Source organism: Aphis gossypii, chromosome X, assembly GCF_020184175.1.
Source record: "Aphis gossypii isolate Hap1 chromosome X, ASM2018417v2, whole genome shotgun sequence".
NCBI lineage: Eukaryota > Metazoa > Arthropoda > Insecta > Hemiptera > Aphididae > Aphis > Aphis gossypii.
Genome location: NC_065533.1, coordinates 19,612,789 through 19,629,446, shown reverse-complemented (window position 1 = coordinate 19,629,446; position 16,658 = coordinate 19,612,789). Strand labels below are relative to the sequence as shown.

Genomic DNA, 16,658 nt, shown 5'->3' with positions numbered 1-16,658 from the left:
TCGCTCATTAATGTTTGTATTTTAAATTATTTTTTTTTATTACATTGTTACAGCTAGTATTGACCGTTTTGCTTTTAACGATCATAGTATACATATACACAGTTATTGCATTTAACTTCTTCAGGAAGTTCTATATCCAAGAAGAAGATGACGAAGTGGATAAAAAATGTCACGACATGTTAACGGTATTGAAAAATATATGCTTAATATCGATCGACAATAGTATATTATACTAACTTTATGCAAACGAACGAATATTAATATTTATTATTGGTTCACGTATGGTTTTCTTTTTTAGTGTTTCGTGTTCCATCTTTACAAAGGTGTGAGAGCCGGTGGTGGTATCGGAGACGAAATCGGATCACCTGACGGCGATGATTACGAAGTTTACAGAATAATGTTTGATATTACATTCTTTTTCTTCGTTATCATTATACTTTTGGCCATCATTCAAGGTATGGCTGTGATCATTATTTAGTGGTTCAGAATAGTGGTGTGAATATGATGTAGGGAATGATTGGGATAGTCAATAAATCTCCAGTGAAAGGAGAGGGCTATTAACACTGTTTTGTATTCCAAAATATATAAAATATACATTCAGTTTAATAACTATTTTTTAATTTCAAACATAAACATGTTACTTTTTTTGAATGGCATAATACTGTGTAAAGATTAAGACACAAAAGTTATTGAAGATAAAACTGGCAATATAATATACACATAAAAAATTAAAGCATAAATTCAATACCTTAAAATATTTTTGAGTAGGTACACAAAACAAAAAATGAAAATATATCCTTTAGACATAAAAAAAATATACAAAGTGATTGTTTAATTGAACAACACTGCTTATTTCAAAATCTATTTTTTAATTTTATAATTTTTTTTAATCAATTTTTTTTCTTAATTTACAGTCGAAATAAACAACATTTAAAATAAAATAAATTTTTTTTCTTATTCTTATAATTTTTTAAGTTTTTACCTTTTTGAACCACAATATACATTTATTAAATCATATTTTGAAGCCGATTTTTTTGTTATAAATTAAGTCATAAAAATCGAAATTAAGACAAGTAACTATAAGTATTAAAAGTGAAAAAAAATAAAATTTTTAAACAGGGCATTTTTTGAGGTTTGATCGTAATATAGTACCTATAGAAGTATTAACTGTTAACTATGCATATATTTATATTAAAGATTAATAACGTATTATATATTATTCATGTAATAAAAACTTTGAATAATTCGTGTTTATATGTATGGATTAAGTACTTTGGGGAGGCGGAGCAAAGCTTCCTACAATAATTCAAAGTTTAATATAAATTGTGAAATATAAAAAAATAGGTATATATTATAAACTTTAATATAGATATACACAGCAACTGTATAGTTACAACTTACTTCTATACTTTCCATTTATATCAGCCATTATATCAATATCTATTATCTATATCTTGTTTAAGGTTTGATCATTGACGCGTTCGGAGAGCTGCGTGACCAACTGGAAAGCGTCAAAGAGGACATGGAATCCAATTGTTTCATCTGCGGCATCGGCAAAGATTATTTCGACAAAGTTCCGCACGGTTTTGACACGCACGTTCAAGAAGAACACAACCTTGCTAACTACATGTGAGTACCTATACATTATACCTATTATTACCAGTTATCGCTGATCACGCGTACCTACATCAACCCTCCACAACGGTTTAATGTATGACTTTAGGTCGTCAGACGAATTTAATACCTTTGAATCCTATTCACTGGGGTTTCTCGGACTTTGGAGAGTCCAGATAATTTGTTGCATGATCGCATAAAAAGCGTATTTTTTTCTACCACTTGATACGATGAAAATTCGCTTATTGCCGTGTCACGACGTTTTCAGGTTTTTCCTAATGCATCTGATCAACAAACCGGACACGGAATATACCGGCCAAGAAACGTACGTCTGGAACATGTATCAGCAACGGTGTTGGGACTTCTTCCCGGTAGGAGACTGTTTCCGTAAACAATACGAAGAGGAGCTTGGCGGCGGAGGAGGCGTCTGATAATAGTGTTTTTGTGTTTGATTGGCCCGGAAATAATATTTTCTGTTGTGTTTTGTTACTTACGCACCACCGCGACTGTTTCTAGACCGTCGCCATTAAATATAGTCATCGTCCGTGGTCATTATTATTATTATTATTATACATCATTAAAATATTATTTTATTGTTCGCTGTTGGATTTTCTCAGTAGAGGCGTATAATATATTATAGATTATATTATACTATACGTGTTTTCATTGAGAGTATAATATAGGTAGGCCTAACAATCTATATTCGTTCCGAATCTGGATTACAATATTAGGTACATATTATTGCACTACGACCACAACAGTAACCCAAATTCTCTCAACGCAACCGTGGTGTAGCACAACAGTGACTGCAATACCACATACCGACATACCCCTAACTAAAAAAATAATGATTTTGTGGTAGAATCGAAAAACTATATAATTTGTTTCTGAAAAATAATTATCCAATTTCGTTTCTAAATCCTCTAGATTAAAAAAGGAGCATAATAAAAAATAGTGCAATTTACATTTTTAATATTATGATATTAATTATTATGTATATTGTATTTTATTTAATAATGCATAAGATATATTACAGAGAAAATCAAGAAAACAATGAAGATACGAGGCATCAGGTATAACATTGAGATACATGTTTCTTAAATAAAAATGTAGATAGCCAGATAGATATCGATAGACGTGTATCTATACCAAAATAAATCATACCTACTTATCTAACTAAACAAATTTATAGTAAAATTAAATTTGTAGAACATTTTTTAAATTTTTTAATGGTATCAAAAGCTTTATTTTTTTCAAAGTGTCAATATGAAGCATTGCAGTAACAATCGTTAATTAGTTAATTAAAAAAATCTATTAAATGTACAACATTATATATTTATATATATAATGTACTAATAACTATGTTCAGGGGAAAAATAATATGATTAACTAATGACTTAGGTTTACAAGTATTGTATCTATGATTTAAAATATGACCAATCAAAATGTTAACAATATAAATATAAATATAAGTTAGTATCAGAGTAGGTTTATTCATTGAATTAATTAGACATATGATATGTGTCAATATAATATAGTTATCAATTTAAATATAGTTTACAGGCAATAATAAAAATAAAATTTAACAAAATTAACCATGAAATAAGATTATTATAAATAAATAACTTCACTATCATCATTTTCATAGTTAAATACTATTTATTTGAACATCTGCAACATCACATCATATTAATAACAAATTCAATAAATACATATTATTTATTAAAATGTTAAAATGTATTGATTTCAAATAATAGATACAACAAGTTACCTTTATCACTTAAACCATTGGTTAATTACAGTTCTTTTCTTGTTCACCACGGACACGCGGTATATGTAACTTGGTATAGACAGGATCAGGTATATAAGTAAATTAATTCAAACCCCAACAAAATGATTAACAAATTGTAATACATAATGATAATTCCAAAAATAATAATTAGCTATTTGGTTTATTTACAAATAAAAAAAATATATAATATGTTACAAAAATTATGATAGCAATACAAACTAAAGTGAATATGAATAAAATAAATACTAAAATACAGTATATATTTTAAACGCATTTCTTATAATTTACACATTACACAAATCACGTGATTTATATTAACATACATTGATTTATTTTACTTATTTTACTCAAGCTCAAAGATTGATACAGTATGAAATCACACATGTTTTATTTTTGACATACAATAAAAAATAAAGATAAAATAATAATAATAAAAATAATTGTCAATTGGCCCACCATGGGCAATAAAAAAATATAATAATCAACAAATTGTTCTACAACTTATAATAATAATATTGGAATTCATCTCTAGAAAATAATTCTTGCAGACTACATTACCCTGTATTCGTAATATTACAATAATATTTAAGGCCCCTAAAATAAACATTAATTTAATTTGTTTAAAATTAGAGTTAATAATAATTTTCGTACTTGTTATTGCTTTTATAAGTGTTTAAAATCTAAATGATAAATATTATATAATATTTTTAATATTTACTGTATAGCATTGCTATAGTTTAAAATGTAAATATAACATTAATATTATATACATATCATATTATAAGTAAATGTTAATACAATAACATGTGCATTTGGTCAAATTAGAAATATTTGTTTAAAAATCATAAAGTATACAATGTATGTAAAGAAGGAATTAAAATCAAATTTTACTACCACATTAAAAAAAAATATTAATAATAAAACATGAAAATATTGATTACCGTGTACTCTAGAGTAAAATATTTGATTGTTACAGAAATATTAGGTTAAACTTCTTTATAACAAAATGATACGTAAAGTGTTATATCAATGATTATTTTGATTAAATATATTAAAAATATTATACAAATAAATTAAGAAAATATTGATCACAATTTAACTCTTGAAAACACATAACTACTAAACACTACACAATATTATCATATTAACAGAAAAGTGCGTATGGATTTCAACCAAACCGTGGTAGATTACAAAGAAAATGTACAACACTCAAACAATTAATTAGATAATATAATGGTATAATACAAATACATATAAGTATAAAAAAAATTAGAAAATATAACTATGCGAGAAAGGTTTTAAGGTTTAATGTTTTATAGTTAAGAGATATGCATATATATTATATATACCTATTATACCTATATAATATATATATATATATAATATTTATATATATATATATATGTATATATATAGGAGAAACGAAAAATACAATTTCTTAACTAGACTAGATTGCTTGGAGACTAGAAATCAACTTCTAAACATATAAAACCAATGAATAATAATAATACAATCGTTACATAAATCTACTATGAACCCAATGACTAAAAACCTTATGGATCGAAACATTTAAACATCATATTTTTATTTTAAACTACATTTGTTTACGAATGTAAAAATTACCATCTATATTCTGGAAGGGACAACATAACTTTATAAAAATAATAATAGTTAACAACCGATTGTCACATTATACAGTCATATTTTTAAATATCTTAATCATATATAAAAAATAAAAACTTCCATACAATTAAAGTAAACAAATATTATTATAGTGGAAGAATAAAAAAATATTAGTATTGCTGTCCTTATTGAGGAAATCTCTTTAATTCTAATACATTTTATAATGTATCATTAACATATGTGTCTATATAATACATTTAAATAAAAAATAAATCATTTTAATACATAGCAGTTGTTGAAAATAAATATGAAATTCGATTTCAAATCATAGGGTTCAAAACATTAATTAGAGCAAATATATAAATTTTATAATGTAAAAAAACACACAATCACATAGTACCTTAAAATGTAATCACTATACTCAATTTCATTTTATCCTACTGTCATTGATTCAATTTAAAAATATAATTAATATATATATATGTGTGTGTATATGTATATATTACTCTCTTATTGGCTATCACATTTTATTCGAATATTTTATTTGACATATCAGTTATCACATACGGAAAAAATAAATACCTATTGACAATTTGACAATACATATTGCCAATGGGAATTATGTTACGTTATATTTAAATCAAAATATTCAATGCAGACAAATTAAAATTAGTCTACAAAGTGATATCACAGTAAAATAGTCTTGATGACTTTTTTTTCTTTAATTATTACGATTTATTACTATTATACTTCCCTTGCTGGAAAAATGTCGCCGAAGACGACGACACTGTATGTTATTTCACCACCTCATCATCTTCATCGTCTTCTTCATCATCAGAATGTTGTACTACGATGGGCATGATGGGAACACTTTTATATTTAACTCTTTTTGGGTCAAATGGGTCCACCACAACATGTTCTGTACCTTTTATCTCGGCTCGACAATATGGACAGCCTTGGCCATCGGACTCCTGACAGAAAAAATGAATAAATAATACAATAATTACTATAATATAACCAAAATAATACAAAAATGCAAAATTCAATAGATAGATATAACACATGACACTGTATGTGCTGACTTACCATCCAAGAGTTCAGACATGGTGTGCACAAAAGATGACCACATGGCTCAATGCGAACGTCCTTGTCATTTTCTGTACATATTTTACATATCTGGAAAGTAGATCCCATTTCACAGTACATTTCGTATTGCTCATGTGTAACTCTGATATGATTTTCCGGACTTTGTTCCACGGCATTTGATAAGTCTGGATTTCCTTTTTGTCCATCTGGATATAGATAACTGAATAAAATTCAAACAATGATTAATAAATTAATTTATCACAACTTAATTTTTAACAATACAGAAACAAAAATATCCAAAAAGAATTAATTTACAACAAAAAATTTAATAGCTTAAGATATGACAGCTGTACTCTAGAAAAATAAATAGCTTCTGTGCAAAAAAATGAAAATCTTTAAAAACATAATAAGAGAGTAGTTTTGGTTACTGAACAGTATTTTACAAAACATTTATTATAATTTATAACAGTTATCATAAAAGGTTATTTTATTTTTGAAATATTACTCCAGTCTTCAGAATTATTTTTTTTTAAATACCTATACTAATAAAGTTTTGATTTGAAGATTGCAGACAAATTTCACAATCCAAACAAATATATAAACATTATAAACTGATAAATTTTTTAATATAAAATACAATTTATGTTATAAATAATTAAAAACATATTTTTTTAATTTTGTATAACTATACTTACAATCCTTCACGTGCACCATCTAATAATGCTTGACATAAGGATTTATTTTGAGGAATGGTCTGTAATATTTCACCCTCAGTTGTCACATAACCAATGGCCCATTGCCCTAGCCGCGTGCAGCTTAGACGAAATACATAACTAATAACAAACCAATATAATCAATTAATAAACTAAACTATACACTTATCAAAAATAAATGTAGGAAATACAAAAATTATCTTACATTATTTTAATCTCATAAAAATTGTGTACTAATTTTAATTATATTAATAATTAATTGTATTATTATTTATATTGTACTATTTTAGTATTTTATTTTAGTTTTAAAATTAAACAACAAATATTTCTATTTTTTTTTCTTTCTATAATTTCTTACAGCTTTGGATACTAATAGGTTATTGATTATTTTTTTTATTAAAACAAAATTTAATATATTTACAATCTGAATTTACATGTTATACAATAAGTGAATTGGATAAGATTTGATTGTCAGGAGGGGGAAGTCACCCTGTGGTGGCACCCATATTATAGAAGGTTTAAAAGAAAGAATTGTAAACAATTTTCTTTAAACCAATTTAAACCAATTTTATATTAAGTTTTATGGGTATAAAAATTGGTTTAATTTTTGGAAACTTAATAACAAGAATTAATTATTCTAGAGATAGATACTAATACTTGGTAAAATATAAAATATTAATACTCAATAATATTACATAGTTTATGTATTTAAGTATTTAAGTATACTTAGTAATATTGAATTATTATAACTTATTATTAAAAGTATTAAGTATTAACAATCAGATTAATCAGCTTTATAAGAATTATCAATTAATATATTGTATTAAATATATAATTATAGTCCACGCAACGAAAACTAGCTGGTGACCCCGCCATAAACTGGCTGCAATTCATGGATTCTCAAACTGCATCGTATAGCCATCATGCCAAATGTGGCAATAAGTTGTGGGCAATTATTTTTGGAAGTATGATGACCACTGAGTGGAAATGGCCGCTAGAGTCGTGCCGGTCACCGGCCAGTTTTCGTTGCGCGGACTATAGAAACAGGTATTATGTATAAAATTACAAACCTCCCTGGGCGGGTGATAAATTTTTCTAGACGAGCTTTAACTTCATCATATGTTAAAAATGCAACATATCCTGGATGTGTAACAGCTAATATCTTCCAATTTCTTAGTAAAGTTGGCCAAGGTTGAAATAATCTAAACAATAATACAATTTTAAAAATATATAAATTTTACATCTAAAAAACTTATACCTAATGTTAAAAATAACATTTAGATAATTCATTCATTTACCTAGTAAAAACATCAAACTCAAAATTTGATATGTAATCATTACATGTTAAATCTATTGTTGATTTGAGCGCCATAGCTTCTAATCCACTGACAATTGGGTGAACATCATGAAGGGCACTACGAAATAGCTTCCAAGGAACTACAGTGCTATACAAAAACAAAAATAAATTATAAATTAGTTGGGTACATAAAAATGATTTAATTTTACTAAGAAAATTTACGTAAATATAAGCTACTGTATTTGGATGGTTAGAAAAAAATAATACATTGCATGTATGATGTAGTTACATAATAAAAATATTTTGCCTGAAAAAATACTTTAAATAAAAATGAACTTAAACATATATTATTATTTATACTTAAATATAAATATTATTTTAATTTTTAATTGTTTTGTGAAGATACATATAAACACAATATTTTAATTAATAAAAATGTAGCATATTAACTTATATTGACATATATAACAGCAAACATTTTGTTAAATATCAATTAACTATGTACGTATGATAAAACCAATTATTAAATACATCTATATGAAAAGTATAAAGAGCATTGATTATTATAATCAACATTTTTTAGTTTGGGATCTTAGACATTATAAAATTATTTTTTTTAATATTAGTCACTACAAACACTTATTAGGTAAACAAATAAAATTAAACATAAAAATTTTTCAGTTAATAATAATAGGTATTAGATACTGAACTAACTAGAACATGAGTTTTAGCAATTTTCAACTACTTTGAAATTAATTTTTTATTTCATGTTATTAAAATGGTCCTTAATTATATATATTTATTAGTAATAATGCCTCTAAGTAAGTAGATTATTGATAGAAAATTATCAATTAAAATAATAAATAACTAAAATCCAAAAATGTGCTGGATTCTAAACACAATTTATATTCTACAGTTATTTGTTTTATAATAAGAAATACAAAAAAATTTTATACTTTCATAAGCAGCTTATTATATTATTTTTTTAGTTAGGTATAGGTAGATAGCCAAGTGTTGATATCCTCTTTCTGAGTTCAATTTGCATAATAAATTATAATGCTACAATAAATATTAAAAATAACTATATACACCATTAAAATGAATACCAATGAAACAAGATTAGTTAGCAATATAAAAATAAGGAAAAATACTATATATTTATAAATACTTAAATCAATTTTAAATAGATAAATATACAGATAGATAACTCAGATAAAAATAAAATCACTATTGGTAAGTTTTTACAATAAAACTAACAATTTAAATGATATTATAATACAAGAAATTATGATAGTTTTTAGTTCTTTTAATTGAACACCAGCTTGTGAAAAATTAAGCTATACAACTCAATAAGTTATATTCTTAAATGCTTACAAGTAGTATGTTACTTTTTTGTGTAATAATAAAAATAAAAGAAAATACTGTGGTAGAATAATTTTTAATTTAAAGAAATGAATTTGTATTAATGGATATGTATTATATGTACTATATAAGTTAATGTTTGATAATGTACATTAATTATATATATATATATATATATATATTAATTTAAAATACTAACATTTTCAACCTAAAAATTGACGATAATACATGTAAAGAACTAGAAAAATGTATTTATGTTGAATTCCTTTAATAAATAATAAAAATCTAAGAATAGCCACTTCTTAATTAGAATTTACTTAACACATTTTGTTCATAATTGAAATTGTTATCAAAATACAAAGAATACTTTAGTTACGATTGACATGTATAATGGAACAGGGTGCCAAAATCAGAAAGATGTGTAAGAAATGTCAAAATAAGAATTTAAACAGAGAAAGAGGCGTGTATATAAACTCTTTAAGCTCATCCAGTTCCACCTGAGTAAACACAACTTTTTAAACAATACAACTTATATCAATAAAAATTAAATTATTATTTACCTAGTTTACCTATTTAAACTTCAATAAATATTAAATCTATTAAATAATAAATTTAATTGGATGAAAAGTATGCTACAATAATTATTAATGTATACAACAATATGAGTCTAGTAGATTAATATTTCAAATATTTTATGAAAATGAATAGGTTTAAAAACAATACAACTCATTTTTTATTATACTCACCTACTATTATACATTATATAATTGAGTATAATTAAGTCACAATAGCTTAAATATAATAAAGCAATAAAACATATTTTTAATATTATTACAATTAATTTTAAAGGATCTTATATAATTTGAATTTTTTTTTTATTTGTATAGCAATAGTTTAAAATAATGATATTACATAAATTGAGCTAAACAATATTATACTAGGTAGATAGGTACTGGATAATATTTTATACCTTAAAAATGATTTATAAGAGGGAGTGAAGTACTAATAACTTTAAAATTAAAATTATAGTTTTCTTAAAATTTATACAAAACAAAGTACTTACCTAAGTAATATAAGTCAATTAATTAATAAATTTAAGTACAACTCAAAAAAGCCAGCTGATATTTTTATTACTTTCAACAATTATAAAGCCAAAGTAAACCCAGTAAAATTTGAATTTGTTTATTAGTTATTTATTTATTTATATTTTTTTTGTTCACAAATTACCCGTAAGTAATACAGAAGGAACACTGATTATAGGTATGTTATTTAAATTGTTGATAATTTAAATTTATCAATAATACCTCAAATAATGCTTTGTACTATAGTTTAAAATGTTTTAATTATTTGTAATTAAATATCTAAAGTTTATAAATACCAAGGGAAGATAAATATTTTGGATCTTTACCCAAAGGTACCTAGAAGTTTTTTACGTTGCTAACTGTTACTTTATAGAAAATTAATTACTTAAACAAGTGTTTTTAAATAAAAAAAAAGTTGGCCCAACAAATTACACATAATAGAGCCACCAAATTCAAACAATAAAAAGATAAAATTGTAGAGGTTAAGCTCATTCATACTGATAGTATAGATAATAATTTATTTTTATAATATTTGGACTTGTCTAACTTCTGAATAATTTCAAATAGTTTCTCCTAACAGTCAGAGCCAGATCAATAGTAGGTGGCTAGTATATAGCTAATGGTATAGTTAGGTATAGTAGGTACATAAATTGTAGATTTTTGAGTATGTACAAAATGTACAAATTAAGAAATACAATAAAAAATATATAAATATTATTATTATGTAATTTTATTATAACTACCTACAATAAACTATTCTATGAAAAAAATGCATGATCGCTGTTATAATTTAAGCGTTTTAATATTTAACTCAATGAAGGTTAGTTACCTATTTGTCTCAGATTTCTCAGGACTACCGATTTGAGAAGCCATGTAATCTGATATGATACAGGCTTTTTTTGGAACAGAGTACATATAATGTTTACCAGGTTTTTATAATAATAATAATATATAATCCTAAAATTTAATCATTTCTTTATCACCAGAGTTTCTTTTTATTTATAGAACTGTATAATAAGAAAAGAAAATTAAAATAAATAATTAAGTTCTATCAATGTATACAAAGGTAATTAAACTAAATAGATATATAGGTACAAACTAACAACATAATAAGATATTAAAATAATATAAAATATATGTGATACTTATTTAAATGAGTACCAATATAATAACCTACTTATTAAAGATATATAAATATTAAATAAGCTAAACATACAGGACTAATTTCAATAAGTAATTTTAGTTCATAGAAGATCAAATTTTTTTTAGTTATATTAGATACCTTGTTAGATACTTAAATAAATTTGTTTAAAGTATTTTTAAGTTCAATATTTTGTTAAAAATTTTTCTTTTCATAATAAGTAGTAAAATGATTTAAAAATTATGTATAAAGTCTTACCTCATTCCAAAATTAGATCGCCAAAATTCTGCAGCATCACTTTTGGTTATCCTAAACTTATCACCAGCAAATCTATGGTTTGGAAATAGCGCTTTGAGCTCACTGAGCATATGGCTGAACACTAAACTCAATTTTGTCAAATTTCTCCTATAATGTGAATTTTCATCATACATTTTCTCCTTGCCCTCTTTGAACAATTTGATGGCTTGTTTGCATTTCCGTATCACATTCAAAATGAAGACATTGAAATGCTCATTGTTGTACAATTCAGAAAGGTCATTTTCATATTGTGTGTAAATGAACCTGAGCCGCTGATAAGTGTCTGGCAGTATGTCGAGTATGAATGGTGGCGAATTCTTCAGGTTCATCTTGGAATGTTGACACAGTTTCACAACCTTGTCCATCAGTTTCCATGTCTTCTCAAGTGTGCGCTTATCGATAGAAGCTTTTGGCGATGTAATGGCTTCGGCAAACGCACCGTGTAATTTCATCAATATCGAAGCCAGGTTCCTGGGCTGTATCATTCGATTCGTGCTCGATGACATCATGACGTACAAACACATTAATGGCTACGAGCACCGAGCAATTAGGCGGCGGGTCACAGTTAGTGACGATCACCGAACCGTCGTCACTGGCCCTGCACACAAATCATATCGTTTGACGACACCGGCAACGACGTAACGTCGGTCGTAGATCGGCCGCCAAACGGGTCGGCACAAAAAAACGTTCGTGTCGCACTTTCTACTACACTCAACTACAGTGACCCGAACAGCCGACTACCATGGTGGTGAGTTGACGTGAGAACCGCCAACGCGAAATAATGAAATCGAACGGAATCGGAGATGACTCGGACACGGCCCGTACCGTTTCATTTACACATCGACATCGTCGCGAGAAATAATTAATAATTAATATTATTATTTTTTCGTTGTTATTATTATTATTTATTGTGTCTGGGTTACGGAGAAACGCGTATCGTTATCAGTGAGTTAGAGTGAGAGACTGTGCAAAAGAGGAAACGGGCAATTATTATTATCAATCGACACGGAAATAAAAAAGAAACCCAAGGTTTTCGGACGGACATCGTATAGCGCGAAACGTTTCACGTGATGCCGTAACGGTGCGAAAATCCAGACGTCCCCGACCGCACCGCTTGCTCACGAACGGAACGGTCGACTACCTCCGTCTGGTGGTATAATCTTTACTCCTCGCGCTCCGTCATATTCGTATTATTCTCACATTATTATGATCGGCCTTCGGCGGTTCAACGGTGGAGGCGGCGGCATGACGTGTCTTCATCCAGTTCATTATGCGAACAGTCCATGATTGGAGTGAAACCTTTTTATTAATTATCATATTATTGCATTCTATGGTATTTTCCGTTTAGTCGTACGACGCGACACGGAGGCTGTAAACCGTACCTACTCGAAGTTATCGCAGTTTACCAATCACGCTCGCTACTAATCGCGTACGTCATTATCGTTATTATATTAAACAATACGAAAAAATAAATAATATTATTATTTATCGTATTATGCATAAAAAAAAACCTCTAATATATTTCTTATGTACTTAGTTAAATGCTAAAATGACATTGTTCAACATTTTAAGTAGGTAGGTACCTCTTTTTGAGTTATTAATAGGTAGGTATTTAAAATTTTCCTTTTTTTATAACTATTTTCTTTTTTTTTTTTAAAATAAAAAAATATTCGATGGGTAATTATTATAATATTTCTAAGCATTTCAATTTATAATTTCAACAAAATTCATAGTATACTAATACATTGAACATTTTCAAATTATTTTGTATCTATAGTTTGAAATTCATAAAAAATTTCTTTTTTTTGTATCTAAGATTTGAGGATATAATAAGAAGTTTCTTTATAAGTGTAGCAACCTTAATTTTTTACCTACATTTAAAAAAAGGTGGCTAAACGGATAACGCTCTCCTGTACAGGAAGTATCGAGTGGTCCTCTGGCATAGAGTAGGTCACTGTAGATAGGTATATGTTAAATTTAAATGCAATGATTAGTATCATTGTATACAAATAATCATTCTGAACGGAGAAGATTTGTTAGGTATCCTAGAATATATTTTCATTTTTTAGTGGGTGGTGAAAAAGATAGTATATTATTTTAAACGTGAATTTTTGATATCGTAAAAATTTAAACTTAAGGCCAGTTGCACATGGGCGCGTATCGTGCGTGCACGTTTTTAGTTTACAAATTTTTATAATGTTTATACTCGCCACTCCGACGATGGCACATTTCCCTCGTTCGTTTAAGAATACATTTTTAATTATAATCTACCGTGATAACAATTATTAAATATTATTACTTTACCTTTAGGAACAGTGGTCACAAAAGTTGGCTACGATGCGCGCGCGATCTTGGAGAGTTAAACCACCCACTCACAGTATGTGTTGCGATCGCAACCATTGGATATAAAGCTCGGCGCCACTGGCATCACTGGCTCCATGTGGGGCACTAGGACGGGGTGTTTCTACAATACTACAATTAATAGCTGTACAATTTAACGATTGTAAAGGTAGCTTCGGACGACATTTATACGGCATTCCGATCGCGGACCACCTACGACTCTTAGCCTCGTCGCAGTCACCGTGTTATGACGCATGTAAGAAAACACATTATCTCTATACTCTAGTGTTAGTCGTATAAATCTATTACATTCGCGACTCTACGGAGTACGGACCAGTGGACCACCTGTACGTTTTCAGTTTTTCACTTAAAATGCGCCGACAGCGTCCAAAAATGGATGAAAAATGGCCAAGACCTAGTCCCTATGGTAATGATTTCCGTCGCCGTTTGAATGAATTGAAACAAGTACGTATCTATATAATAGAATATTTTAATATACGAAATACCTAATGTGTAACTATGAGCTAACAGGTCTCGTCTCGCCATTGACTGATAAATGTTTATATAAATTTTAATACACAAAAATATTATTGTATTGTTAGAAAGTGTATTAAATTTCCAGTTAGGTACCTATTTAATTTATTTTAATAGTTTATTTTTACATCTCTGTTTATAGACATTAAAACCATCCCAAAATAAACACTCTACTGAATACATAAGTAAGATCACCAGGTCATCTAGACTACCCAGACATATGGATAGAATTGAAGAAATATCATCAGAATCTTCCTGTCGAGATACTCAGAGTTGCCTTCAAAACGTGGTGGATACTATTACTCCTAGAGGCGTCCTAGCTAAATATAAATCGCCCCAACTCGACATGATGACAGAGGACTTGTCTAAAATGTTCAATCATGCCGACTTTAACATATCTATGATGGCGAACAACAAAATAAATCACATTAACATCAACTCGTCAGCAAATAAAACCAACATAGTGAATCTCGGTAACATCAGTTTGCCAGCTATATCTGCCTCTGAAGTGAGTCATATGAACATTGACCTGTCAGCAAATAAATCCAACACAGTGAGTTGCAGTAACATCAGTTGTCCAGCTAAAGCGGTTAACGAAATGAATCATGTTAACAATGGTTTGTCAGCGTATTATAACAACAAAGTGAATTGTGGTAAGACTGAGTCATCAGATATTGTAACAAACAAATTGAAAAATATGCAATTGTAAACTAAATTATAATAATAGACAATAAGAAAGGTTAAGTTTTTTATTTAGCTTTATTACTTTTTATAGGAGATAAATCTTCATATTAATTGAGTTGAGAGGACATCACATCCACTGTCTTGTCTCTGTCTTGTAATAGTATAACATGGTAAATGTTATGTTTACAATAATCCATTTTACTTTGTTATTTTTAAAATTAGAATGCATTCACCTAGTATAATATGTAAAGGTAAAATTGTTAACCATATCATGATCTGATATCTGATAATCTAAGAATTTTATTGATATATGAACTACTTACGGTTTTATAATATAAGATTAATTTTTAAATCTACAAAATAAAAAACTATTTTAAATGCTTGAAACTTAACATTGCTTTTATAATTGTCAGTTAAGATTCTTCTTATTCGCCTTCATCCCAACTATTTAAGATTGGCCACCTTTGTCCCTTTTTTAATTTTAAAAATATCAGTAAAATAATAAAATGAGTAAAATGGATTATTATGAATATACGATTTAATATGTGTGTTAGCTGTAGACAACACAGTATACAAGTGTAGTGTCCTCTTAACACGTTGACTGCGTACTGACGCCAATCGGCGTCATAAGGATCATTAAGCAACGCATTTGGCATCCAATATATATTTAAAGTAAATGGTTTATTATTTTCTAAGCGTTGCTGAATGTTGTTTTATTATTATTTAGCGTTGTTAAACGTGTGTTTTAAAAAATGTATTTATCCGAGGTTTCAACGTTTGACCAAATAGGATAAAATTCTTATGTTATTTTTAGAAAAGTGGTATACGCACTGTATGAAAACTGCAAAAAAACATACGCAGTTAACGTGTTAAAGATAAAAACATTTTATAATTTGTTAGATATTTTTTGATATTTTAATTTTGAAGCAAAAACTGAACATTTTAAAATGGTTTATGCTTATAACTTACTCAACAATTTAAATTATTAAAATAACATTTCTTGCAAACCATAATGTATGTTTTTACCCCTAAGTTTAAAAATAGGTAAATTAAAAATAATTGTATTAAAACTAATAAGTTCAATGAGAATTAC

At 27.3% G+C, this 16,658-nt stretch overlaps 3 protein-coding genes across 6 annotated transcripts in view; 2 read left to right on the top strand and 1 right to left on the bottom strand.

Annotated features, from left to right (window-relative positions):
* Nucleotides 1-2,265, top strand: part of LOC114127583 (ryanodine receptor) — a 55,092-nt gene extending 52,827 nt beyond the window's left edge. For both annotated transcript variants that reach the window (XM_050207803.1, XM_050207804.1), the window contains exons 96-99: nt 54-185; nt 299-455; nt 1,464-1,629; nt 1,883-2,265. In XM_050207803.1, coding sequence (XP_050063760.1) covers nt 54-185; nt 299-455; nt 1,464-1,629; nt 1,883-2,045 — 618 coding nt within the window. In that variant the 3' untranslated portion in view covers nt 2,046-2,265. The remainder of the gene's footprint in view (nt 1-53; nt 186-298; nt 456-1,463; nt 1,630-1,882) is intronic.
* Nucleotides 2,266-3,547: 1,282 nt separating this feature from the next.
* LOC114127579 (E3 ubiquitin-protein ligase CBL-B) lies at nt 3,548-12,919 on the bottom strand. The gene is made up of 6 exons (XM_027991859.2): nt 11,969-12,919; nt 8,127-8,273; nt 7,899-8,030; nt 6,811-6,948; nt 6,116-6,335; nt 3,548-6,000 (listed from the first exon to the last, which is right to left on the bottom strand). Exons 1-6 carry the CDS (start codon nt 12,529-12,531, stop codon nt 5,824-5,826), a joined length of 1,377 nt encoding a protein of 458 aa, XP_027847660.1. The 5' UTR covers nt 12,532-12,919; the 3' UTR covers nt 3,548-5,823.
* A 198-nt stretch (nt 12,920-13,117) lies between these two features.
* On the top strand, nt 13,118-16,439 carry LOC114127577 (uncharacterized). Of its 3 annotated transcripts, none has more exons than XM_027991856.2 (3): nt 13,118-13,436; nt 14,324-14,812; nt 15,024-16,439. In XM_027991856.2, the coding sequence occupies exons 2-3, from the start codon at nt 14,720-14,722 to the stop codon at nt 15,588-15,590; spliced, it is 660 nt and encodes a 219-aa protein (XP_027847657.1). In that variant the 5' UTR covers nt 13,118-13,436; nt 14,324-14,719; the 3' UTR covers nt 15,591-16,439. The 3 variants fall into 3 exon arrangements, with proteins under 3 accessions (XP_027847657.1, XP_050063762.1, XP_050063763.1); XM_050207805.1 differs by having other exon boundaries at nt 14,318-14,812; XM_050207806.1 differs by lacking the exon at nt 13,118-13,436 and adding an exon at nt 13,460-13,582 and having other exon boundaries at nt 14,318-14,812.
* The last annotated feature ends 219 nt before the right edge of the window (nt 16,440-16,658 follow it).